Source organism: Pseudophryne corroboree (assembly GCF_028390025.1).
Source record: "Pseudophryne corroboree isolate aPseCor3 chromosome 3 unlocalized genomic scaffold, aPseCor3.hap2 SUPER_3_unloc_28, whole genome shotgun sequence".
Taxonomy (NCBI): Eukaryota; Metazoa; Chordata; class Amphibia; order Anura; family Myobatrachidae; genus Pseudophryne; species Pseudophryne corroboree.
Genome location: NW_026967517.1, coordinates 186,750 through 213,529, shown reverse-complemented (window position 1 = coordinate 213,529; position 26,780 = coordinate 186,750). Strand labels below are relative to the sequence as shown.

The 26,780-nt window shown below is 44.7% G+C and overlaps 1 protein-coding gene across 1 annotated transcript in view; it reads left to right on the top strand.

The window, feature by feature from the left end:
- Positions 1-26,780, top strand: part of LOC134983892 (oocyte zinc finger protein XlCOF22-like) — a 630,483-nt gene that overhangs the window by 589,921 nt on the left and 13,782 nt on the right. The window contains exons 4-5 of the mRNA XM_063949501.1: positions 3,949-4,050; positions 4,196-4,543. Of these exons, the coding sequence (XP_063805571.1) occupies positions 3,949-4,050; positions 4,196-4,543 (450 nt within the window). The remainder of the gene's footprint in view (positions 1-3,948; positions 4,051-4,195; positions 4,544-26,780) is intronic.

Below are 26,780 nucleotides of genomic sequence, written 5' to 3'. Positions count from 1 at the left end.
CTTTTTTACCTCAAGTCACTCCCCAACAGAGAAAGGCACCGACCTTTCAACCGCAGCCTTTTCGCTCCTACAAAAATAAGAGAGCAAAGGGCTTGTCGTACCTGCCACGAGGCAGAGGAAGAGGGAAGAGACACCAACAGGCAGCTCCTTCCCAGGAACAGAAGCCCTCCCCGGCTCCTGCAAAAACCTCAGCATGACGCTGGGGCCTCTCAAGCGGACTCGGGGACAGTGGGGGGCCGTCTCAAAAATTACAGCGCGCAGTGGGCTCACTCGCAGGTAGACCCCTGGATCCTGCAGATAATATCTCAGGGGTACAGGTTGGAATTAGAGACGGATCCTCCTCATCGTTTCCTGAAGTCTGCCTTACCAACCGTCTCTTCCGAAAGGGAGAGGGTGTTGGAAGCCATTCACAAGCTGTACGCTCAGCAGGTGATAGTCAAAGTACCCCTATTACAACAAGGAAAGGGGTATTATTCCACTCTATTTGTGGTACCGAAGCCGGATGGCTCGGTAAGGCCTATTCTAAATCTGAAGTCCTTGAACCTCTACATAAAAAAGTTCAAGTTCAAGATGGAGTCACTCAGAGCAGTGATAGCGAACCTGGAAGAAGGGGACTTTATGGTATCCTTGGACATCAAGGATGCGTATCTACACGTTCCGATTTACCCCGCACACCAGGGGTACCTCAGGTTCATTGTTCAAAACTGTCACTATCAGTTTCAGACGCTGCCGTTCGGATTGTCCACGGCGCCTCGGGTCTTTACCAAGGTAATGGCCGAGATGATGATTCTTCTTCGAAGAAAAGGCGTATTAGTTATCCCATACTTGGACGATCTCCTAATAAGGGCAAGGTCCAGAGAACAGCTGGAGACAGCTTTAGCACTATCTCAAGAGGTGCTAAGACAACACGGGTGGATTCTGAATATTCCAAAATCCCATTTAATCCCGACAACTCGTCTGCTGTTCCTAGGGATGATTCTGGACACGGTTCAGAAAAAGGTTTTCCTTCCAGAGGAAAAAGCCAAGGAGTTATCCGATCTGGTCAGGAACCTCCTAAAACCAGGAAAAGTGTCAGTACATCAATGCACAAGAGTCCTGGGAAAAATGGTGGCTTCTTACGAAGCAATTCCATTCGGCAGATTCCATGCAAGAATATTCCAAAGGGATCTGTTGGACAAATGGTCAGGGTCGCATCTGCAGATGCACCTGCGAATAACCCTGTCACCAAAGACAAGGGTGTCACTTCTGTGGTGGTTGCAGAAGGCTCACCTATTAGAAGGCCGCAGATTCGGCATTCAGGATTGGATCCTGGTGACCACGGACGCCAGCCTGAGAGGCTGGGGAGCAGTCACACAAGGAAGAAACTTCCAGGGAGTATGGACGAGTCTGGAAAAGTCTCTTCACATAAAAAGCCGGTGTTGATTCAGTCGGACAACATCACGGCGGTCGCCCATGTAAACAGGCAGGGCGGCACAAGAAGCAGGAGTGCAATGGCAGAAGCTGCCAAGATTCTTCGCTGGGCGGAGAATCACGTGATAGCACTGTCAGCAGTGTTCATCCCGGGCGTGGACAACTGGGAAGCAGACTTCCTCAGCAGACACGATCTTCATCCGGGAGAGTGGGGTCTACATCCAGAAGTCTTCAACATGTTAATAGACCGTTGGGAAAGACCAATTGTAGACATGATGGCGTCTCGCCTCAACAAGAAACTGGACAAATATTGCGCCAGGTCAAGAGATCCACAGGCAATAGCTGTGGACGCACTGGTAACTCCTTGGGTGTACCAGTCAGTGTATGTGTTTCCTCCTCTGCCGCTCATACCAAAGGTATTGAAGATCATACGGCAAAGAAGAGTAAGAACAATACTAGTGGTTCCGGATTGGCCGAGAAGGACTTGGTATCCGGAACTTCAAGAGATGCTCACGGACGAACCGTGGCCTCTACCTCTGAGAAGGGACCTGCTACAGCAGGGTCCCTGTCTTTTTCAAGACTTACCGCGGCTGCGTTTGACGGCATGGCGGTTGAACGCCAGATCCTAAAAGGGAAAGGCATTCCAGAAGAAGTCATTCCTACCTTGATTAAGGCACGGAAGGAAGTCACCGTGAAACATTATCACCGCATTTGGCGAAAATATGTAGCGTGGTGCGAGGATCGGAGGGTTCCGACGGAGGAATTCCAACTGGGTCGTTTCCTACATTTCCTGCAATCAGGATTATCTATGGGTCTCAAATTGGGATCCATTAAGGTTCAAATTTCGGCCCTGTCAATATTCTTCCAAAAAGAATTGGCCTCTGTCCCTGAGGTCCAGACTTTTGTCAAGGGAGTACTGCATATACAGCCTCCTGTGGTGCCTCCGGTGGCACCGTGGGATCTAAATGTAGTTTTAGATTTCCTCAAATCCCATTGGTTTGAACCATTGAAAAAGGTGGATTTGAAATATCTCACATTGAAAGTGACTATGTTACTAGCCCTGGCCTCTGCCAGGAGAGTATCTGAATTGGCGGCTTTATCTTATAAAAGTCCTTATCTAATCTTCCATTCGGATAGGGCAGAACTGCGGACTCGTCCGCATTTTCTCCCTAAAGTGGTATCAGCATTTCATCTGAACCAACCTATTGTGGTGCCTGCGGCCACTAGCGACTTGGAGGACTCCAAGTTGTTGGACGTTGTCAGAGCCTTAAAAATATACATTGCAAGGACGGCTGGAGTCAGAAAATCTGACTCGCTGTTTATATTGTATGCACCCAACAAGTTGGGCGCACCTGCTTCTAAGCAGTCGATTGCTCGTTGGATTTGTAACACAATTCAACTTGCACATTCTGTGGCAGGCCTGCCACAGCCTAAAACTGTAAAAGCCCACTCCACAAGGAAGGTGGGCTCATCTTGGGCGGCTGCCCGAGGGGTCTCGGCATTACAACTCTGCCGAGCAGCTACGTGGTCGGGGGAGAACACGTTTGTAAAATTTTACAAATTTGATACCCTGGCAAAGGAGGACCTGGAGTTCTCTCATTCGGTGCTGCAGAGTCATCCGCACTCTCCCGCCCGTTTGGGAGCTTTGGTATAATCCCCATGGTCCTTTCAGGAACCCCAGCATCCACTTAGGACGATAGAGAAAATAAGAATTTACTTACCGATAATTCTATTTCTCGGAGTCCGTAGTGGATGCTGGGCGCCCATCCCAAGTGCGGATTATCTGCAATACTTGTACATAGTTATTGTTAACTAATTCGGGTTATTGTTAAGGAGCCATCTTTAAGAGGCCCTTTCTGTTGTCATACTGTTAACTGGGTTTAGATCACAAGTTGTACGGTGTGATTGGTGTGGCTGGTATGAGTCTTACCCGGGATTCAAAATGCCTCCCTTATTGTGTATGCTCGTCCGGGCACAGTGCCTAACTGGAGTCTGGAGGAGGGTCATGGGGGGAGGAGCCAGTGCACACCACCTGACCTAGTAAAGCTTTACTTTTTTGTGCCCTGTCTCCTGCGGAGCCGCTATTCCCCATGGTCCTTTCAGGAACCCCAGCATCCACTACGGACTCCGAGAAATAGAATTATCGGTAAGTAAATTCTTATTATTGTTGAGAGCCATCTGTTGAGAGGCTCCGTTGTATTTCATACTGTTAACTGGGTATAGTATCACGAGTTGTACGGTGTGATTGGTGTGGCTGGTATGAGTCTTACCCGGGATTCAAAATCCTTTCCTTATTGTGTCAGCTCTTTCGGGCACAGTATCCTAACTGAGGTCTGGAGGAGTGTCATAGAGGGAGGAGCCAGTGCACACCAGGTAGTCCTAAAGCTTTCTTTAGTTGTGCCCAGTCTCCTGCGGAGCCGCTATTCCCCATGGTCCTTACGGAGTCCCAGCATCCACTACGGACTATGAGAAATAGATTTACCGGTGAGTAAAATCTTATTATATACTCTGTACTCAGTCACTGTGTGTCTCCTACAGATGGGCCCAGTAACAGAGATACCCCAGAGAGTTGTCCCCGTCCTCTGTATTCCCAGGATTGTACAGAGGAGTATCACAGGACCCCACAGGAGGATCAGGTAGGTGGGATTTAGGGTCTCACCAATATACCAAAGTGACTGTCACTATATGATCTGTAGAGAAGCTGTGTGTCTTATACACTGATATTATACTGTTTTCTCCAAATGTCATTATAGTGTTGTGTTTTGTTTTTGTTTTTTTTAGGTAGAACGTCTGTCTGATATTAAAACAGATGATATAGAGGGAGAAGAGGAGACGTATGTGACTGATATAAAGGCAGAAGATATAGAGGGAGAAGAAGAGATGTATGTGACTGATATAAAGGCAGAAGATATAGAGGGAGAAGAAGAGACGTATGTGACTGATATAAAGGCAGAAGATATAGAGGGAGAAGAAGAGACGTATGTAACTGATATAAAGGTAGAAGATATAGAGGGAGAAGAAGAGACGTATGTGACTGATATGAAGTCAGAAGATATAGAGGGAGAAGAAGAGACGTATGTGAGGGGGGATCAGCAGTGTAAGGAGGAGGAGATCCCTACAGATATCAGCACAGGTGAGTAATAAACATTTATTACAGAAAAGAGTCACATATTCTCCTTGCTCAATCACTACAGCAATCTCTTATCCTACACCCTCCTTTGTCAGTACAAACCAATGAGGAATATTTATTTTCCCAGAGGGGAAGTCATGAGCCATCACCTCTATTATACTCCTGCTCTCCCCCTCACATCATGTCACTGTGTGTTACCAGCCCAGAGATCTGACCAGTCTCCTCCCCACACTCTCTGGTGTATCTCATACATCAGGAGATATCAGCCCCTATTATACTCCTGCTCTCCCCCCTCACATCATGTCACTGTGTGTTACCAGCCCAGAGATCTGACCAGTCTCCGCCCCACACTCTCTGGTGTATCTCGTACATCAGGAGCCATCAGCCCCTATTATACTCCTGCTCTCCCCTCACATCATGTCACTGTGTGTTACCAGCCCAGAGATCTGACCAGTCTCCTCCCCACACACTCTGGTGTATCTCATACATCAGGAAACATCAGCCCCTATTATACTCCTGCTCTCCCCCTCACATCATGTCACTGTGTGTTACCAGCCCAGAGATCTGACCAGTCTCCTCCCCACACTCTCTGGTGTATCTCATACATAAGGAGCCATCAGCCCCTATTATACTCCTGCTCTCCCCCTCACATCATGTCACTGTGTGTTACCAGCCCAGAGATCTGACCAGTCTCCTCCCCACACTTTGGTGTATCTCATACATCAGGAGCCATCAGCCCCTAATATACTCCTGCTCTCCCCCTCACATCATGTCACTGTGTGTTACCAGCCCAGAGATCTGACCAGTCTCCTCCCCACACTCTCTGGTGTATCTCATACATTGGGAGCCATCAGCCCCTATTATTTTAGGCTGGGGATACTGGGATGGTCTTAGTACTATGGGGTATAGATTGGGTCTATTGGAGCCTAGCACTTTAAGAAATCATTAGTGTGTGCTGGCTCCTCCCCTCTATGCCCCTCCTACCAGACTACATTTAGAAAAACGTGCCCAAGGAGCCGGGTGCATTCTCTGGAGCGCCAGAGAGTTTTTTTCAGAATGTATTTTAGTTTTTGTTTTCAGGAAGGATGGGTTGGCACCAGTCTGCCTGCGTCGTGAGACTTAGGGGGGGGACCGGTACCAACCTCTTGAAGGGTTAATGGTCCAGATCCCCGCTGACAGGACATAGCTCCTCAAGGGGGTTGCTTCGCTCACCCACAGCGGTGTGCACTCTTCCCCACAGCATGCCGCCACCCCTAATTGAGTGGTGAGTGCTAAACCGGTTCAGATGGCGGCATTAAGGCAGCGGGCACAGTGCTGCTGTTGTCCCTCTATGCAAGCATGATGACACACAGACGTGACTGAAATCTTTTAGTCTCGCTCCCACCTGCCTGATCTCCAGGCTGAGAGGTCCACCATCATGCTAAATATTTGGAGGAAGCAGAACCTGGATTCTGTCCCTGGGAACCTGTTGGTGCAGGTTTTTTTGATCTTCCCCGACCTCCTGTAAAGAAGGTGGGAGGGGGTTTGGATTTTTTAAATGTTGCGGTCCAAAAGGACTGCAGTGTAGGTGTAGGATAAGATTTCCTAGCTTGGGCTGCTGCGGTGGGAAGAAATGTCTTACCCGCAGTCGCCATGGAAATCCACGAATCCAATGCATCCCCAAATAGTGCCTGACCTGTGAATGGCAAGTTCTCCACACTTTTCTTTGATACTGCATCCGCAGTCCATTGGCGTAGCCAGAGTCCTCTGCGTGCCGAGACAGCCATGGAAGAAGCAGGCCAATGTCCTTCATGGCCTCCACCATGAAACATGCAGAATCCTGTATGTGACGTAAAAACAAGTCAATGTCACTCCTATCCATAGTATCTAAGTCCTCTAGTAAGGTGCCTGACCACTTTACTATGGCTTTAGAAATCCATGCACAAGCAATAGTGGGCCTTAAAGCCACGCCTGTAGCAGTGTATAGTGATTTGAGCGTAGTCTTAATCTTGCGGTCAGCCGGCTCCTTTATGGCGGTTGAACCAGGGACAGGTAAAACCACCTTTTTAGACAGCCTATATACAGAAGCATCTACTATAGGTGGATTTTCCCACTTCTTCCTATTCTCTTCAGGGAAAGGGAAAGCAATGAGAATTCTTTTAGGGATCTGGAATTTTTTCTCTGGGTTTTCCCAGGATTTCTCATACGTCCTAGAGGATGCTGGGGACTCCGTAAGGACCATGGGGTATAGACGGGATCCGCAGGAGACATGGGCACACTATAAGACTTTGAATGGGTGTGAACTGGCTCCTCCCTTTATGCCTGGCATGACATGTATGCAGTGCACGGACACTGTATACGAACCCCCGCCAGCATGAACCGTTAAAATAACAGCGGGGCTGAAGCGCGCCGAGACGGGGGCGTGGCTTAGCCCTCACAGCACGATACATCGCCATTCTCTCCAACAGTCCCTGCCAAAAGCTCTGTGTACATAGCAGTGTAAAGGAAGTAGGGCACAGTGATTAGTGCAATATACAAGTATAGCACTATGTTAGATCATGGCCGTGTAGTCAGTGTGTTGTGTATAAGTGTCTGTGTTTTCCCTGTCAGATACCCACTATAGCTTTTAGTACACATGTGTCGACATGTGTGAGGGCTCTGTCGCAAACAGTTATGGGAATATCTCTGTCGGCATTGCCGACTCCTGTGGTACTTGATTGAGTAATTGAAGTGTCAGCAGGTCGGTAGTGGTATTCTTTCAAAGAGTAAACACGCTATGGGAGACACAGTAGTATGTGGGTGACCCTGTTGGCACCAACTGTCAATACTGGGTGTAAATTAACATGCTGTAACTGCCTTATACCTGTATATATATTTATATGTATATGTATGGTACGGTTTCATGGGCCTGTAGCTCGAGCACAGACATGGTAGTATTGTGGGGGTGTGATATTAAAATTATATATGTATATTTCCCTTGGACCCCTTGGGGTCGCAAGAATGTTATTTTGCCTGGTACTACTCCCTGCTGTCGACGATTACTATGTTTTATGTCGACCATAAGGTTTCCTGGTTAGATCCACAACTGGGGCATTCAGTACATGGACATACACATTCAGAACACATTAATGTCACTAGGGACCCGATGGTTGCGGACAATCCGCTTATATGTATGGTGTATATATATATATATTGATAAAGCTAAATATTTATCTTATATAAAACCCTTTATGAGAGGTCTAAGAACACGGTACGCTATTTACTTATGAAGTACCGTAAGGGTACGCACGTTGCGTAACAATCGCTTATCCGTAGTCGAGACGCTCAAGCGTCACGTTCGCTCACGGCCAAGAGATCACAGGCAGGCACGCTATTGGCTGCCGACTAACGTACTGGTTCGCTATATCGTAGCGGACGCTCGGGACCACGAGGAGATCACCAGCGGCGCAGACGCTCACAATGTTAAACCTTTATATCTAAACCATCAACAATGTATTATGCAGTAAAACCTTAGTGTAGTGAAAGGGTGTAAATGCAACACAGTATAACCTTATTAACTCAAAAGCTGTTCGAGCGTCACCGACGCTCTGAGAATACTTAACACTATAAGAAATACACAGATACCGTGCTTTAGGGTCTAACGCCTTATATGAATGTTATTACTTGCAAAAAGAGTAATACAGTACAAGTCACACACTACAATATAACATAGACTAACTAACCAGATAACTACACAGGAAATACAATACAATTACGTTTAAGGGAAAATGAAGGAGAAAGAGGAGAAGAGAGAGAGAGAGAGAGATATGGCTCACAATAACAATAAAGACAATATGATTACGGAGAAAACTTACGCACAAAGGGAAACGATCGCATGCGCCTCTGGATATCCAGCTCCCGATTATCAGCAATGAGAACCGTTGAAGAGAGTGAGCTGGATACCATCGGCTTGTCTATTTATGCCCCACACACAATACAATTCAATGGTCCCTACAATCTCATTGTTCATTGGACACAGGAATTCGTCTTCGCATTATAACAAAAGGTCATAGGTTGATTCATACAGGTGGGCTGTGTCTACTTCCAACTGCTCAGGTGGGTGGGAAACTAGGTTTTCCGCCGCATGGATAAGTAAGTGCAAATAAATAGTAAATGGATATAAACTTCTTATGTCCATAACTATTCGCACAAGCGATTTATCCGCTTCAAACCAACACCGGAATATTGCTAATTAAATACTCTTCCGATGGATACTAAACACCACTGTATGACCCGTGTTGGACCCTTCGTATCAAACAAAGAGGGATCTCTTTGTCCAGGAACATGCTACATTAACTAAACTTTCAGAATCTATCAAAGGGACCATGATCTACAAAATACATTATATAGTGAAAATATGTAACGATTGAGTCGCACGCTGCGAACACATAAACTCTACCGTAAATACGCATACCGTGCACCTGCGGGTGCACGTAACAGCGGGTATGCGCACGCACGGGAGAGCGCACGCATGCGCAACGCGGACATGTATGAGGTGCAAATATGGCAGTGTGCATAGTGATATTTTTCTGACTTTGACAGTCCACCCTTTGGCAGTCAACAATAACTGCCACCTTCTAAAACATTTCAAAAAGAGAAAAATATATGTCAGGGGTTAATACATTTCCATGGTTGGGTAAGGGAGGAGAGAGGAAGGTGAGAAAAGGGTATGACCTAGTGAGATAGCAGAAGCATGTGTGTATGAATCCATGTTTGGGGGGTCATGTATCATCGTGCCGTACGTGTTGTACATCAAGCTTCGAGGTATTGCGAAGTATACATTTGAATTCCTTCTTATCCCGTATTAAGGGTCTGTGGATGGGCTGTCAAACTTTACCGAGCTCTTTTCGGCTGTGGTTGCAACAAAATGCAACATTTTAGTTGATGATACATGAATGGGGGAATATGTGATTGCGGATATCTGTGCCTGTATTCCCTATCGACTATGTGTGTCATTACCTGAGGGTTGTAGAGATGAAGATAAAGAACACTTATGGTAAATGCAGTGGTATTCTATGTCAGGTTAATGTACATTTGTCGGTTGAAGTCTTGTTCGGTGTCAGTTGATTGCAGTCTTCTTTGTGCTTTTGCCCATAAGGTGCGAGCAAAAAAGCTTTGTCAATGTCCATAGACTTACAAAAAGTGTTGGGCTAGCGTAATTTTAAAATTTCTAGGGAAACTGGGGGTCTATGGCACAGTTCATCAAATATCTGTGTATAAGGTTGTCAAAACTTCTTCTTTAATCCATCAGTTGTCTGTATACAGGATCATCAAATTCCTCGTCCGAGTGGGTCTTTTTATCTTGGAGGAAAACGGAAAAACAGGTGAAAGAAACGGACCGTATAATCGCATTTTCATCACATCATTGTTTCTACAGTTGGGTCATAAATCAAATCCATTGGAATTACAGTTTCCCCTCTCCTCAGACTCATTACCCTGGTACGACGTTTGCACTTCATTAAAGCCTGACCGCTTCTAAATATCAAGCCAATTGATATGACAACACCTAAGATACATAGAAGAAACTTCCCAACATCCATTATGACTCCTTGAGCCCATTCTCCTAAACCAGAGAACCAATTTCGCGGGTTCAACCATGACACCCAACCAGTCAGCTCATTACCTACAGCAGCAAGAGTGAGATTGTGTCTTCTGCGAAATTCCCACTTCAATTGGAGAATATCGTCCATCTTTTGGTCTATGACCTCGACCGGGTCCTCGGTACTATTTGTAATATATGTGCAACATTTCACGCCGTACTGCGTTGCCAGTGTGACACAATATCCACCTGTCACTGCTGTGAGGTAATTGAGAACCATTCTATGCTGGACTAGTTCTGTTTTATAAGCTTGAAGTTCTCTTCCAGTATACCTAAACGTATCATCATACATTTCCATGATATTGTCTAACAAATTTGCAAGCGCAGATATGTATCTATAGTTCATCACTCCTCGAGTGGTGCGAGTGAAGTCTAACGCGAGTAGAACCTGAATCCCGGTGGATTCATGGATCATGTCAGAGGCCAAATGCTCTGTCCTTTCTGTCAGTTGCCTTTTAACTACGTGCTCGTAATGAGTATGAGTATAAGGAGCTTGGGCACCACGGTGTATATCTTTCATTTTGGCATGTGATACAGTCATTACTTCAGGCAGTACTTTTCCAATATAACACAATCCTTCAGAGTTTGGGGCAAGCCACTTATACGCCTTCCTCCCGCATATGAAATATGCATCATCGGGGAGAACATATGGGACGGAGTAGGACATAACCATATTACACATCTTCCATGTGAAATCTCCTAACCCTAATTCTCCCATCTGTTTAGTACACGTATCAGTTTGTACGATATGTGCGCAGTTTCCTGGTGATACCTCTCCAACTCTCGTAATCCTACTTCCTAGGGTATACCTATACCGGAAAGATTTTCCTCTACTGGCTATGTGGCGTATAAGCTCTGTATCTGTAGGCATTCTATCTGCTCTATATGAAAAGGTCATGGTTTGGTTACTCCATGACACTTCCCAATTTCCTGGTTTTCGGGGGTTGGTAATGTTAAAACATATTAGGGACTTATCCACATGATATTGGTGGAGCTTCAAACTAGGAGGGCTGGAGATATTAAACCTCTGGCCACCGGTCTCCCACCCTTTAGCTCAAGTACCTCCCCTACCGTTAAAGGAAATGGTACTAGCCCTGATTTGCTATGACCTTGAGGTACTTGAGAGCATACCCAACAATCTGTTTTATTTAACACACTACCCACTAAGGAGTAATAGTCACTCAATGGATGCCGGTCCATATGGATATTAAAACTGGATTGGCATTTCTTAATGCACCCATCCTCAACTACGTTGTCACAGAGCCTACAGATACAGTTTTCTTCAGCTAACAATCCTTCACAATTCCTTCTATTGTCAATGCTATCGGATCGTTTTCTGATACTCGCCTTTACTTGTTGGTTAAGTTGTTCTTGGAAAACTACGCCTCCATCTTTATCATCAGAACCCATTCCAGAACCTCTCTCGACCTCCATGGTACTCTCGCCGGAACAGGCTGCTCTGGTCAACATCATGGTCAACAGGAAAATCCGGATCACAGTCTCTTGGGGCAAGTCCATCTTATAGGAGGTAAACGGAGAAGAATGAGAAGGGGGAAAGAAATAATTGAGGGAGATGGGATGGGAAGTTGGAGAAAAACAATAAAAGGGAACAGGGGATCGACAACTGCTTTTGATCTTGTGATCTTCAATGCTCAGGTGCCGCCTCAGTCCTCCTGGAACAGACACTCCAGTGATACAACTTCTACCGTCTGTTCCTTATCACGGGACTTCTCTGGATCAGCGACCTTCTTACAGTGGGACGAATGAACCCAAGTCTCTCTCTCAGCAACCTTCAATGCTGTAGTGCTAGTCAATAAGACCTGGTATGGTCCTTCCCATCTGTCAATAAGGCTACCTGAGCGTAGAAAATTCCATATCATTACATAATCCCCAGGTTCAATGTCATGACAATTACTATCTGGTAAATCAGGAATCACTAACTTCAAATTATCATTTTGATTCCTTAGCTGTTTACTCATGTTAACCAGGTATTTTACAGTCACTTCATTGTTACACTTCAAATCATCCTGAGGGTTAATCATAACATGCGGTTGTCGACCAAACAGAATTTCAAAGGGGGACAGATTAAGAGGGGACCTGGGAGTGGTTCTGATGCTGTATAGTACAATGGGTAAAGCTTCTGGCCATGTCAATCCTGTTTCTGCCATAACTTTGCTCAGTTTATTTTTAATAGTGCTGTTCACTCTTTCTACCTTCGCACTCGCCTGGGGGCGGTACGGAGTGTGCAGCTTACTATCAATTCCCATCAACTTACACATTCCTTGAAAGACATCACCTGTAAAATGGGTACCCCTATCACTTTCAATTATTCTAGGGATACCGTATCTACACACAAATTCCTGCACAATTTTCTTAGCAGTAAACATAGCGGTATTTGTGGCCGCAGGAAATGCTTCGACCCAATTTGAAAACACATCTATACAAACTAGTACATACTTTAAATTTCGACAAGGGGGTAATTGTATGAAATCAATTTGTATTACCTGAAAAGGGCCGCCTGTAGGGGGGATATGAGATAGTTCTGTTGGTATTGCCTTTCCGATATTCTTCCTCAAGCAGGTGAGGCATGACATTGCTCTCTTTCCCGCATGGGATGAAAATCCTGGGGCGCACCAATATGCTCTTACCAACTTGCACATCCATTCCTTGCCTAGATGAGTCAGCCCATGTGCTGCTTCCGCTAGACTTGGAAGGTATGCTCTGGGTGCCACTGGTTTACCATGTGCATCCATCCAGAGTCCTGAGGACTCTTGGCCATATCCTTTTGCCCTCCAAACTGCCTTTTCCTGTGTGGAACACAAATTTTGCATTTCACACAATTTCTGTGTGTTGACAGTATTAAATACCATCAGTTGTGTGGTATCTGTCTGTCTGGGGGTACCAGCTGCTAACTTAGCAGCTTCGTCTGCTCGGCTGTTACCAAGTGATACTGGGTCCTGGCTATATGTATGTGCTTTACACTTGATAACAGCCACTCTGTCGGGTTCCTGTATCGCTGTTAGAAGCCTTTTGATGTGGGCTGCATGCGCTACCGGTGTACCAGCTGCCGTCATGAAATTTCTGAGGCGCCATAGGGCTCCGAAATCATGGACTGCCCCGAAGGCGTATCTAGAATAGGTGTAGATATTGGCTGACTTGCCCTTAGCCAATTCACATGCTCTGGTTAGGGCAACCAGTTCAGCAACCTGGGCTGAGTGAGGTTGGCCTAGCGGTTCTGCTTCTATGGTGCCTTGGTCATCTACGACTGCGTATCCAGTACACAAGTCTCCCGGGTCCGTCTGTCTGTGACAACTACCGTCAGTGTAGAAAGTAAAATCAACATCTTCCAGTGGGTTGTCACTGATGTCAGGCCTTGCCGTGAAATTTTGGGTCAAATATTCCATACAATCATGCGTGTCATCCCCTGTATTAAATCCTCCTTCACTATTACTCTCATCTTCCACCCTTTGTGCCTGTCCAGGCACACCTGGGAGATACGTTGCAGGATTTAATGCGCTGCATCTCTTTATGGTGATGTTTACGGGGGCCATTAATGCCAATTCCCATCTAGTAAACCGCGCTGATGAGACGTGTCTAGTTTGAGCCAAATTTAGCAAGGCTGACACTGCATGCGGTGTATGGATTGTGAGGTTGTGTCCTAGCACTACATCTTCGCTTTTCATTACTAGCAATGCTATCGCAGCAACACTTCGCAAGCATGTGGGGAGGGATTGCGCTACCGTATCTAGCTGAGCGCTGTAGTATGCTACCGGCCTGCTGGCATCACCGTGCTTTTGGGTTAGGACGCCTGCCGCGCAACCAGCACTTTCTGTTCCGTACAGCTCAAAGGGTTTCCCATAGTCTGGCATACCTAATGCTGGTGCCTGCGTTAGGCACTGTTTAAGTCTCTCAAATGCCATCTCAGATTCGTTTGTATGCGAAATCCGATCAGGTTTGTTTGATGAGACCATCTCCTGCAAAGGTAATGCTAAAATGGAAAAACCTGGGATCCAGTTACGGCAATAACCACACATTCCTAAAAACGTTCTGATCTGTTGCTGGGTTTGTGGCAGAGTCATGTCTCTAATTGCTTGAATTCTATCAGCGGTCAGGTGTCTCAGTCCTTGTGTTAGACAGTGTCCCAAATATTTTACCTTAGTTTGGCATAATTGTAACTTGTCTTTGGAAACCTTATGTCCTGTGTCTGAAAGATGAAACAGGAGCTGTTTCGTATCCTTCAGGGACGCTTCCAGTGAATCTGAACACAGTAGTAAATCATCCACATACTGTATCAATATTGATTCACTCTCTGGTTGGAAAGACTGTAAACAATCATGCAAAGCCTGGGAAAATATACTTGGACTGTCTATGAAACCTTGTGGTAATCGAGTCCATGTGTATTGGACTCCTCTGAATGTAAATGCAAACAAATATTGGCTGTCAGGGTGCAGAGGTACCGAGAAGAAGGCGGAGCAGAGGTCAATTACAGTGAAAAATTTCGCAGTGGGAGGGATTTGCATAAGGATGACAGCTGGATTTGGTACTACGGGGAACTGACTCTCAACTATTTTGTTAATCCCCCTTAGATCCTGCACTAGCCTGTAACCCCTCCCCCCACTCTTTTTCACAGGGAAGATGGGACTATTGGCAGTGCTGGATGTTCTTACCAGAATGCCCTGTTGTAGCAAGCGCTCTATTACGTGGTATACTCCTAACTCCACCTCTGGCTTCAGAGGGTATTGTGGGATTTTTGGAGCTATCCTACCATCATTTACTTGCACAACTACTGGAGCTACGTTTGCCATTAATCCAGTGTCTTGTCCATCTTTAGTCCAAAGTGACTCTGGTATTTGGGATGTCATTTCTTCTACTTGGGATGGACTCCTATTTATCATAACGGTATGTGACATTAATTTTGATGGGGAGTCTAGCATGTCTCGTACTTCCTGAGCGTGATTCTCAGGTATGTCTAAGAATACACCTTCAGGAGTACAATATATGAGGCACCCCATTTTACACAGTAAGTCTCTTCCCAGGAGATTATTCGGTGCCGATGCAGCCAGCAAAAAGGAATGCTTGGTATGCAAAGGCCCTATTGTAATCTCTGCTGGTTTGCTAACAGGGTAGTGCTGTACTACTCCCGTTACTCCCATGGCTGGAATTGTTTTACCAGTGGTTCTCATGCCCACTGTCGAATTTATCACTGACTTGGCGCCCCCGTATCTACAAGGAAATTTAATGATTTACCAGCTACATCAATTGTGACCTCGGGTTCACTTCCAAGACTCGCAATTAATTTCACTGGCTGCAGACTACAGGTGTGGCCACAGCCCTATTGGGTATGGTGGCCTCCCTGAATCGCACTGGCAGCAATTACTTGTGGTGGGGGTAGTTGGGAACTATCAGGGATTTGCCAGTCTCTTCTTGGGGGATACCTTTTTGTTTCCCCTGCATGTGGCTCATAGCTCCGCCCCTGCGGTCCTTGATCCCAATGTCTCGTATCAGGTCGTTGTCTAGGGGGTTGATATGAATTTTGTATTTGTTTTGTCTTACAATCACGTGCCATGTGTCCCTCTCTGTGGCAATTATAACATTTTATACCTCTTGACTTACCCACAGGGGTCACAGTTCTGGGCTGAGGTGGCCTGGTAGTAAGGGCCTGTATACTCACAGCCATTAATTTATCACTCTGTGACTCCCTGTGTCTGATGATATTCCGATCATGCCCAGCAGCAGCCTCTCCCAATGCATCCACTGACATACCTCTCCAATCAGGCCTAGTGGTTTGTATTCTATTCCTTAAAACCTCTTTTAGACCGTCCATTAATACTGAAACAGCTACTTCCCTGGGGTGTACATTAGTTTAATGTCATCTATACCAGTGTACCTAGCCATATCCTGCAGAGCCCGGTAAAAATACTCTGGTGTGGTTTCACCTTCTTTTTGTTTTATTGTAAAGATTTTATTCCACTTTACTACTGCCGGAAAATATACTCCTAACTGTAAGTTGATTCTCTTTACATTATCCTGATTATACTCGTCTGTTAGTGGTACTTCCTCATCTAACTTGCAATCAGCGATAAACTTTAACGAATCAACATTGGGGGGTAAACATGCCCTCAAAACTGTCCTCCAATCTTTGTTATTTGGCTCTGCAGAATTTCCTAGCTCTCTAATATACTTTTGACATGCAGCTAAGTCTTTTCTAGGATCAGGGAATTCAGACATCATTGACCTTAGTTCCGTTCGGGAAAAGGGACAGTGCATGGCGATGTTCCTGATAGGAGTTGCTCCTGAAGTGTCAGTTTTCCCATTTGGCACTGCTATTACCCTAATGGGATTAAGTCCAATAACAACATTCTGTGTAGATTCTACAACATGTGGTGGAATGGTTTCAGCATAGTGTGTGGTGCCGTACTTACCAGTCGATACAACCTCACCTGTCCCTCCGCTAGGGGCCTTTGATACTAATCTTACGGGTTGGCTCGTGCCTACTGCTGTTTCTGATATGGTGGCTGCTAGGGAGAGTGCTGATATTGTTGTGGGCTCATCCTCTTGGTCACAATCCTGGGGAAAGTTCAAAACAGGGTACAACTTGCACGGATTAGTGTTAGCATTAATTACTTTGGTTACATTATCTTTAACTTCTATACATTTAACATAACCCTGTGTGCCATTCTCTGCAACCAATTTCTCTCCAGGTATGTATGGTGGTGGGGGTGCAGTGGCTATCAGTTTCCTGATAGGGTTAGATCCAGCGGCTTGCGCCAACCCCCTTTGTATTTCACCTTCCTGTTGCCACAATGTTAAATAATCATAATGTCTAATACGCCTTTTTGAAGATTTAATCAGGCAAACTCTTCTCTTTAAATTTTGTAACACTTCTGGGTTAAAAGTACCTACCCGGGGAAACTTGTCCCCGTCATGCACAGTCATCCTTTCCCATTCATTGCACAATGTCTCTGTGTGATGACCATATTTCTCACACATGATATACCTTGCCGACCCGATTGGTCGGTTTACCAAATCAACCTGAACCTCGGTTGATCGCCCCTTACCTGAACAACTGGCCCCCATCTCTGCAGGTGCTGCTTTAACTACCTCTGACTTCAAATCAGGGTCTTCGGCAACCCTTACAAAAACCAAGATGTCCAGTGTAAGGCTGCGGTGGGGGTTTTGCAACTAGGTCCGCCCACTTAACTCCCGCCCACGCTGGCCAATACGGCGACCAAAGTTCCCAGAGGTTCCGTACCCAACCTAGGGCACCTAAGAACATCTACTTGCTCGGGCGTGTGGGAGTGTCTTACCCTCCCCAGCAAGTATCAGTCGTTGGAATGTCCCTGAGTGATCAGGCTACTTCCCTTAAAATAAAAAAATGACACAAATCACGTTAACAATGCACACAATCACATGCGGTACAATCGTATCTGCACACAAGCAACTAATCTTATGTGCGGAACGATCAACGGAATTGAAAATTTCGGCTGCAAATTCCTTCAGCCTGAGCTTTATTGGCCTATATGGGTCTCGCACCAACCCTCTTCGGTTGTGCTCTCTACTTCTAGTCTGCTGTACCTGAACCTCCTGGTCCTTGACCTCCTGGTCTGTTATGTACAGCAGACTCTACTGCTCATTAATGTTGAGATTAACAAGGGACGCCTCCCAAGCCACCCCACGCTATCACTCTTGCTGGTGTACCTCTTTCTACTGGCCTATGGTTCCCACGTCCGTAATAAAAGAGAAATCTTATATATACACACTCTTACATTCGAACACTCTTATTTCTGTACAGAATTCCTTTCATTCGGTATTAGCCTAACCCAGAAGAATTGCAACAGAGAAGGTTTTTTCTTTTAACTTTAAACTTTTGGATTTGAGATAGATTTGCGTTATTATCGCGTTATTTCCTTATCGCCTACTAAACAATACTATCGTGCGGCTTGTATTTGGGTGTATCCGTACGCTCCAGTGCGTAATATACGCTCCGTGCGTCGACCCTTGTTGCGTACGCCCTGCCCTTGTAAGGACACGTGTACACAGACCAAGTACGTCCACAGTAACACACTACACGTTTATCAATGTGAATGATCTTTAACAGCAATCATTCACTGAACACCACCCAAATCTCCCTTGTATTTCTAGGCGAGACTGTGTGCGTGCCTATTACAATTATTCCCTTAAATATTACTTTTTATCTTTTAACTATTAATAACAACAAATGTCTCAGCACGTTATCACTAGTATGTGGCAATCAGGAGAATGAGGCACGGACAAATAATAGTAAACAAGAAATACAGGTGTGTGTGCTTATGCATACATACGCAAAACAGAAACAAAACAGGTTTTAAAAGACAATAACGTACTGTTCCTACCTTCCGGTACCGGATTCCCTCAGCACTCCTTACTAAGCGAAGCAGACGCTTATCTGGTCAGCACTACGAGGGATAACACCTCCCGCCCTTTGCTGACCGATAATGTCTACAAAAGTTACCTAGTGCAGATATGTGAAGAGCGGATGAGTCCCCCAATTGATAAAGCCTATAAATTTATCCTATTTAAAACACTCTAAAAGGTTAATGAACACAGTACGCAATTGGCGTATGATGTACCGTAAGGGTAAGCACTTATCGTAGCAAACTCTTAGCCGTGGACGAGACGCACGAGCGGCACGTTCGCTTACGGCTTAAAGCGTAGAGGCAAGCACGCTATAGGCTGCCGACTAACGTAATGATACACTATCAGCGTAGCGGACGCTCGAGACCACGAGGAGATCACAAGCGGCGCTGACGCTCACAGAGTTAAACCTTTATAACTATACCATAAGTAATGTACTTATACTGTAAACCTTTGTGCAGTGATAAGGTGTAAATGCAACGCAGTGTAACCTTGTTACTTTAAAGCTGTATGAGCGTATGTGACGCTCAGAGAACACTTTAGCAATATAATAAACACTCAAATACCGGTCTAAGGTTCTAACACCTTTAAGGGAGAGAATGAACGTTCAATTGCAAAAGAATACACAGTACAACTTATACACTACCAAACTAACATAAAATACCTAACCGAATTACTACACGTTAAAATACGACAAAGACACAATTACATTTAAGGGGAAGGAGAGAGAGAATGGCTTACAACATTAATAAGAGACAAAATGGTTGCAGAGAACTTACGCACAAGGGGAAACAATCGCATGCGCCTTCCTGGATATCCAGCTCCCGATTATCAGTGATGAGAACCGTTGAGAAGAGTAGAGTGGAGCTGGCCCAGGTCGGCTTGTCTTTATATACACTACACACAATACAGTACAATGGTCCCTACATTCTTATTGTTCATTGGACACAGGAATTCGTCTCCGCATTATAACAAAAGGTCATAGGTTGGTTCATACAGGTGGGCTGTGACTATTTCACACTGCTCAGGTGGGAGGGAAACTCAGGTTTCCCGCCGCATGGGTAATAAACTGCAAATATAGTAAATGTCCATAAACTTCTTATGTCCATAACTATATGCACGAGCGAGTTATCCGTTTCAAACCAACATCGGCATATTGCTAATTATATTCTCTTCCGATGGATACTAAACACCACTGTGTAACCCCTGTCTGACCCTTCGTATCAAACAAAGAGGGATCTCTCTGTCTCTGAACATGCTACATTAACTAAACTTTCAGATTCTATCAACGGGACCATAATCTACAAAATACATTATATGACTAAAATATGTAACGATTGAGTCGCACGCTAGAGGCACACAAACTCTACCGTAAATGCGCATATCGTGCGCCTGCGGGTGCACGCGACTTCGAGTATACGCACGCACGGGAGGGCTCATGAACGTGCAGCAGGCACTCGCATAAGGTGCATATATGGCAATGTGTGGCGTGATATTTTTCTGACTTTGACAGTCCCATCCTTTCAGGGATTCGCAGATGGGGACGTGTCTTTGGATGTTGTCCGAGCTTACGAATATATGTACAAGTTACGTCGTCCTTTAGAAGGTCGGACCATTGGTTTGGTCCAAAGAATGGTTGGCCAGCATCTAGGCAGTCTTTGTTTAGATGGAATAGCTTTGCCAATCGGCAAGATAATATTTCCTGTGGTAAGCAGTTTCCGGTTCAGACTGGTACTCATAATACCAGATCAGTGGGTGCCTCATGGGCGGCTATTTGAGGTGCTTCCACTACTCAATTTTGCAGAGCGACAACGTGGTCTCAGCCCACACATTCGCAAACTTTTACAGGTTTGATACCTTGGCGTCCGGAGATTCTAAGTGGGGATAACTTTGGGACGTCCCCTACTGTATAGGACTCCAGTGTCCCCTAGTGGGTGAAAGAGATAAGAGGATTTTGGTACTTACCGATAAATCCATTTCTCTGAATCCTCTAGGGGACACTGGACGCCCGCCTCAGTGCTGTCAACCTGCTGTGTTCAAAGTTCTTGTTCAAACAGTTCGTGCAAACAGCGTTGGTTTTTCTGTTAAGAGTTTCTTGGATGCTGTTTGCTTTGTTGTACGGTTTGGTTCCTCGCCAAGTGCTTGTCAGGAATCGACTCACCGCTGTTATGTCTGTCCGCCGGAGCGGACTCCGTCCGGGGTCACTGCATGTTGCTGTCATCTGTCACCCTGCTCTTGGATGCCATCTCAGGCCTGGAAGCGCCCCTGGAGTCAACGGGCGTGAGAGCGCGCCGCGTTCCTGCCGGGCCGCGGCATGGGCGCCGCCATGACAGTATTCCCCAGTGTAAGTGCGGCAGCCAATCCGGAGCTTGGCCGCACCCCCTTGTCTCACTCCAGCCAATACCTGCCGGTCAGGGGGTATATCATGAGCTGCAGGGTGAGTCAGAGGTTGTCCTGAACTTTGTGTCACTCCTGCGACCCGTGTGTCTGGACCTGTTCTCCTGTTTCTCCGTGTTCCTGGATATTCTCCTGATCCTCCGTGTTCCTGGACATTCTCCTGTTCCTCCGTGTTCCTGGATATTCTCCTGATCCTCCGTGTTCCTGGATATTCTCCTGTACCTCTGTTACCTCCGTGGAACTACAAGCACCAGCACTACAGCAATACCTCTCTGGCTTCACCTCCACCATCTGCAGTGTGCTCCAGCCTTCATCAGTAGAGACTCTCTCTCCAGGTGCATCCCGTCATCTCACCTGTGATTCAGCCTGCAGGCTGCCTGTGCACTTCCAACAGCACAGTGGACATTTTACATCAAGTCTCCTGCTCTGCTACCAGGCTTGCTACCATTATTTTCACCTCTGCTGGCTCCATGTTTTAACTATTCTGGTTCATGTCTGCATATCATACTCTGCCATAGACTTTCAGCTCCCAAGCTGTATTCCTATCATTGCCATTACCATTGCCAATACCATTGCATTGCGTTTGTTTATTTTCTGCTGCATTATTATCTGGACTTTTCGTTGTTAATAAAACTACATTGTGCACATGCGCAGAAATCCAATCCTGCCTCCTCACTTCATTCCTCCTACCTCCACTGACCCACTAGCGCCCCCTCCGGGGACACAAACTAAACCGACTCTGACAGTGCTATAATATTATGTCCTATTCTCTCAGTCAAATTTTTCAAACTGAGGGAGGAGGGATGTGAAGGGGGAGGTGCCGGCTGTGCAGACAATGCTAATTTTAGATTGTGCCACACCTCCGGTTGCAAGCTTCACACCCCTACTGTATAACACTCCAGTGTCCCCTAGAGGATTTAGAGAAATGGATTTATCGGTAAGTACCAAAATCATCTTTTTTTGGGTTATTTAGGTAGAACGTCTTTCTCGTATAAAGGCAGAAGATATAAGGAGAGAAGAAGAGACATATGTGACTGATATAAAGGCAGAATATATAGAGGGAGAAGAAGAGACATATGTGAATGATATAACGGGAAAAGATACAGAGGAAGAAGAAGAGACGTATGTGACTGATATAAAGACAGAAGATATAGAGGGAGAAGAAGAGACGTATGTGACTGATATGATGACAGAAGATACAGCGGGAGAAGAAGAGACGTATGTGACTGATATAAAGGCAGAAGATATAGAGGGAGAAGTGACGTATGTGACTGATATAAAGGCAGAAGATACAGAGGGAGAAGAAGAGACGTATGTGACTGATATAAAGGCAGAAGATATAGAGGGAGAAGAAAGACGTATGTGACTGATATAAAGGCAGAAGATATAGCGAGAGAAGAAGAGACGTATGTGACTGATATAAAGGCAGAAGATACAGAGGGAGAAGAAGAGACGTATGTGACTGATATAAAGGCGGAAGATATAGAGGAAGAAGAAGAGACGTATGTGACTAATATAAAGACAGAAGATACAGAGGGAGAAGAAGAGACGTATGTGACTGATATAAAGGCAGAAGATACAGAGGGAGAAGAAAAGACATATGCGACTGATATGATGACAGAAGATACAGAAGGAGAAGAAGAGATGTATGTGATTGATATAAAGGCAGAAGATATAGCGGGAGAAGAAGAGACGTATGTGACTGATATCAAGGCAGAAGATACAGAGGGAGAAGAAGAGACGTATGTGACTGATATAAAGGCAGAAGATATAGATGGAGAAGAAGAGACGTATGTGAGGGGTGATCAGCAGTGTAAGGAGGAGGAGATCCCTACAGATATCAGCACAGGTGAGTAAAAAACACTTATTACAGAAGTAACATATTCTCATTGCTCAGTCACTACAGCAATCTCTTATCCTACACCCTCCTCCGCCATCAGCCCTGTTCTCAGTTGGGTGTTTATAACACAAGGCTATCCATGACAAACATCACATGTAGAGAGTTATTACACACATCACTATAGTGTTATTAAAAGTAACAAGCAGAAGTTTTTATGGATCATATATAAGTAGTAGTGTGTTTTTTGTGGCGCGCCTAATTTGTATGGGATCTAAATTTCTCAGTTTAGCAACCTTTTATTAAATAACCTTCATTTTGTTAGATGATGCAGGTATTAAATAACTCCTTGTATATAGTAGACCTATTTGGCCATTTGTGGTCAGGTTTATATCTTTACATTTAGCGAGGTGTAGTCATGGTGTAAAGGACAGAGTGTGATTCCTGATTAGTTAAAAAAACAAATACCAAATACTGAACAACATCACCAAGCAGGTAATTTCAACTTTAAACTTGTCATTTATTTTGTACTGTCTGGACATGGCTACTAATAACAGATGCACAGACATAATTCTTAAAGCTATGTGTGCAAATGCTAGGAGCTTAGGAGACAAAATTCCAGAGCTAATTGTGATAATGAACAGGGATAACCTGGATATTGTGGCAATTACAGAGTCATAGTGCAATGAGAATCATGACTGGGACATATCTATACCAGGATAGAATTTATTTAGAAAGGATAGAATGGTCAGTGTAGTAGGGAGGGTAGCAATGTATGTGGGAAAAAAAGCATGAATGCTACTTCAATTAATACAAAATATTTAAGACAAATCTGAAACCCTTTTGGTCACCACAGAAACCGGGGGAAAGGACATTATTCGCATTGGGGTGATCTATAGACGACGTGGCCAGGGGCAGGATTTGAACAGAAATCTATTGTTGGACATCAGTAAAATGGCTTTAAAGGGAGAAGTCATAATCATAGGAGACATTAATTTACCTGATGCAAGGGGAGGGGTCTTTTGCAATTTCAGCTACAAGTGGTAATTTCCTTACAGGGAGCATCTCTCAATAAACAGCAGATATTTCCCTTCTGCATAGAAGAGCGGTCCGGAAAGAAAGAAGTAAACTTCCTTTTTGGGAGCACTCTTGTTAACTTAATTGCAATTTAAAATATAACCTTTAATAACTATTCACTAAAAATTCATATAAATTGATCCTACTTAATTAAAAGAAAGATTACTATTGACTGAATTGTCAGTATTATATCAACCGGGGTGAAAAATATTTTATTTAGAAGAAATATATTCATATGTGTAATACTTTACCATCTAGAACACTTTCAGACAGCCGTGGGCTCTCCCTATTGTTTCCTGTAAATAGAATCAGTTACATGTGCATGGTATCCACACATACACCTTATACATTATCATTTTCATAAGGGAGAGGCTGAGGCTTATATATACTGTCTATGTATGGTAGGTATCCCTTCCATACCTACCATACATAGACAGGAGAACTATGTATATAGGAAACTATAGGTCAGTAAGACAATACAGAAGGAAACTATAGGTCAGTAAGACAATACAGAATAAACTATAGGTCAGTAAGACATTACAGAAGAAACTATGGGTCAGTAAAACAATACAGAAGAAACTATAGGTCAGTAAGACAATACAGTAGGAAACTATAGGTCAGTAAGACAATACAGTCAGAAACTATAGGTCAGTAAGACAATACAGTAGGAAACTATAGGTCAGTAAGACAATACAGTCAGAAACTATAGTTCAGTAAAGGGCCCTACACACTTAAAGATTATCTGTCCAATCTGGCTGATTGGAAAGAAAATCCGGCAATGTCTGGGAGCAAATGACAATCAACCATTTGCTCCCAAAATCAAGAAAATGGACAAACACAGTTCAGATAAATTGGTTTAATGAAACAAATGTAACCAATCTGTCTGAAAGTCCATTTTTGTCTGTTTTCCAATCTTTGAGAGCAAATAGTAAATTGCCATTTGCTCCCAGACATTGCCAGATTTTCTTTCCAATCAGCCAGATTGGACAGATAATCTTTTAGTGTGTAGGGCCCTAAGACAATACAGAAGAAACTTTAGGTCAGTAAGACAATACAGTAGGAAACTATAGGTCAGTAAGACAGGAAACTATAAGTCAGTAAGACAGTGATACAGTAGGAAACTATAGGTCAGTAAGACAATATAGAAGGAAACTATAGGTCAGTAAGACAATACAGTAGGAAACTATAGGTCAGTAAGACAATACAGTCAGAAACTATAGGTCAGTAAGACAATACAGTCAGAAACTATAGGTCAGTAAAGGGCCCTACACACTTAAAGATTATCTGTCCAATCTGGCTGATTGGAAAGAAAATCTGGCGATGTCTGGGAGCAAATGACAATCAACCATTTGCTCCCAAAATCAAGAAAATGGACAAACACACTTCAGATAAATTGGTTTAATGAAACAAATGTAACCAATCTGTCTGAAAGTCCATTTTTGTCTGTTTTCCAATCTTTGAGAGCAAATAGTAAATTGCCATTTGCTCCCAGACATTGCCAGATTTTCTTTCCAATCAGCCAGATTGGACAGATAATCTTTTAGTGTGTAGGGCCCTAAGACAATACAGAAGAAACTTTAGGTCAGTAAGACAATACAGTAGGAAACTATAGGTCAGTAAGACAGGAAACTATAAGTCAGTAAGACAGTGATACAGTAGGAAACTATAGGTCAGTAAGACAATATAGAAGGAAACTATAGGTCAGTAAGACAATACAGAAGGCAACTAGGTCAGTAAGACATTACAGAAGAAACTATAGGTCAGTAAGAATACAGAAGGAAACTATAGGTCAGTAAAACAATACAGAAGAAACTATAGGTCAGTAAGACATTACAGAAGGAAACTAGGTCAGTAAAACAATACAGAAGCCACTATATGTCAGTATGACAATACAGTAGGAAACTATAGGTCAGTAAGACAATACAGAAGAAACTATAGGTCAGTAAAGACAATACAATAGGAAACTACAGGTCAGTAAGACAATACAGTAGGAAACTGTAGATAGATAAGGCGTTGACACGCTTATCTAAGAAGGTGGCCCTGCCGTCACAGGATACGGCCGCCCTAAAGGATCCTGCGGATAGGAAGTAGGAAGGTATCCTGAAGTCTGTTTATACACATTCTGGTACTCTACTGAGGCCAGCAACTGCTTCGGCCTGGATGTGTAGTGCTGTGGCAGCATGGACAGATACTCTGTCTGAGGGGATAGATACCCTGGACAGGGAGACTATTTTACTGACCCTGGGACATATCAAAGACACTGTCTTATATATGAGGGATGCCCAGAGGGATATTTGCCTACTGGGCTCTAGAGTAAACGCAATGTCGACTTCTGCCAGAAGGTTCCTGTGGACTCGGCAGTGGACTGGTGATGCCGACTCTAAAAAACACATGGAGGTTTTACCTTACAAGGGTGAGGAATTGTTTGGGGACGGTCTCTCGGACCTGGTTTCCACAGCAATGGCTGGGAAGTCGAATTTTTTGCCATATGTTCCCTCACAGCCAAAGAATGCACCGTATTACCAAATGCACTTCTTTCGTTCACAAAAAAGCAAGAAAGTCAGAAGTGCATCTTTTCTTGCCAGAGGCAGGGGTAGAGGAAAGAAGCTGCACCATGCAGCTAGTTCCCAGGAACAAAAGTCCTCCCCGGCCTCCTCTAAATCCACCGCATGACGCTGGGGCTCCACAGGCGGAGCCAGGAGCGGTGGGGGCGCGTCTCCGAAATTTCAGCCACCAGTGGGTTCGCTCACGGGTGGATCCTTGGGCTATACAAATTGTGTCTCAGGGATACAAGCTGGAATTAGAAGTGACGCCCCCTCACCGTTACCTAAAATCGGCCCTGCCGGCTTCTCCCATGGAAAGTGAGGTAGTGTTGGCAGCAATTCACAAGTTATATCTCCAGCAGGTGGTGGTGAAGG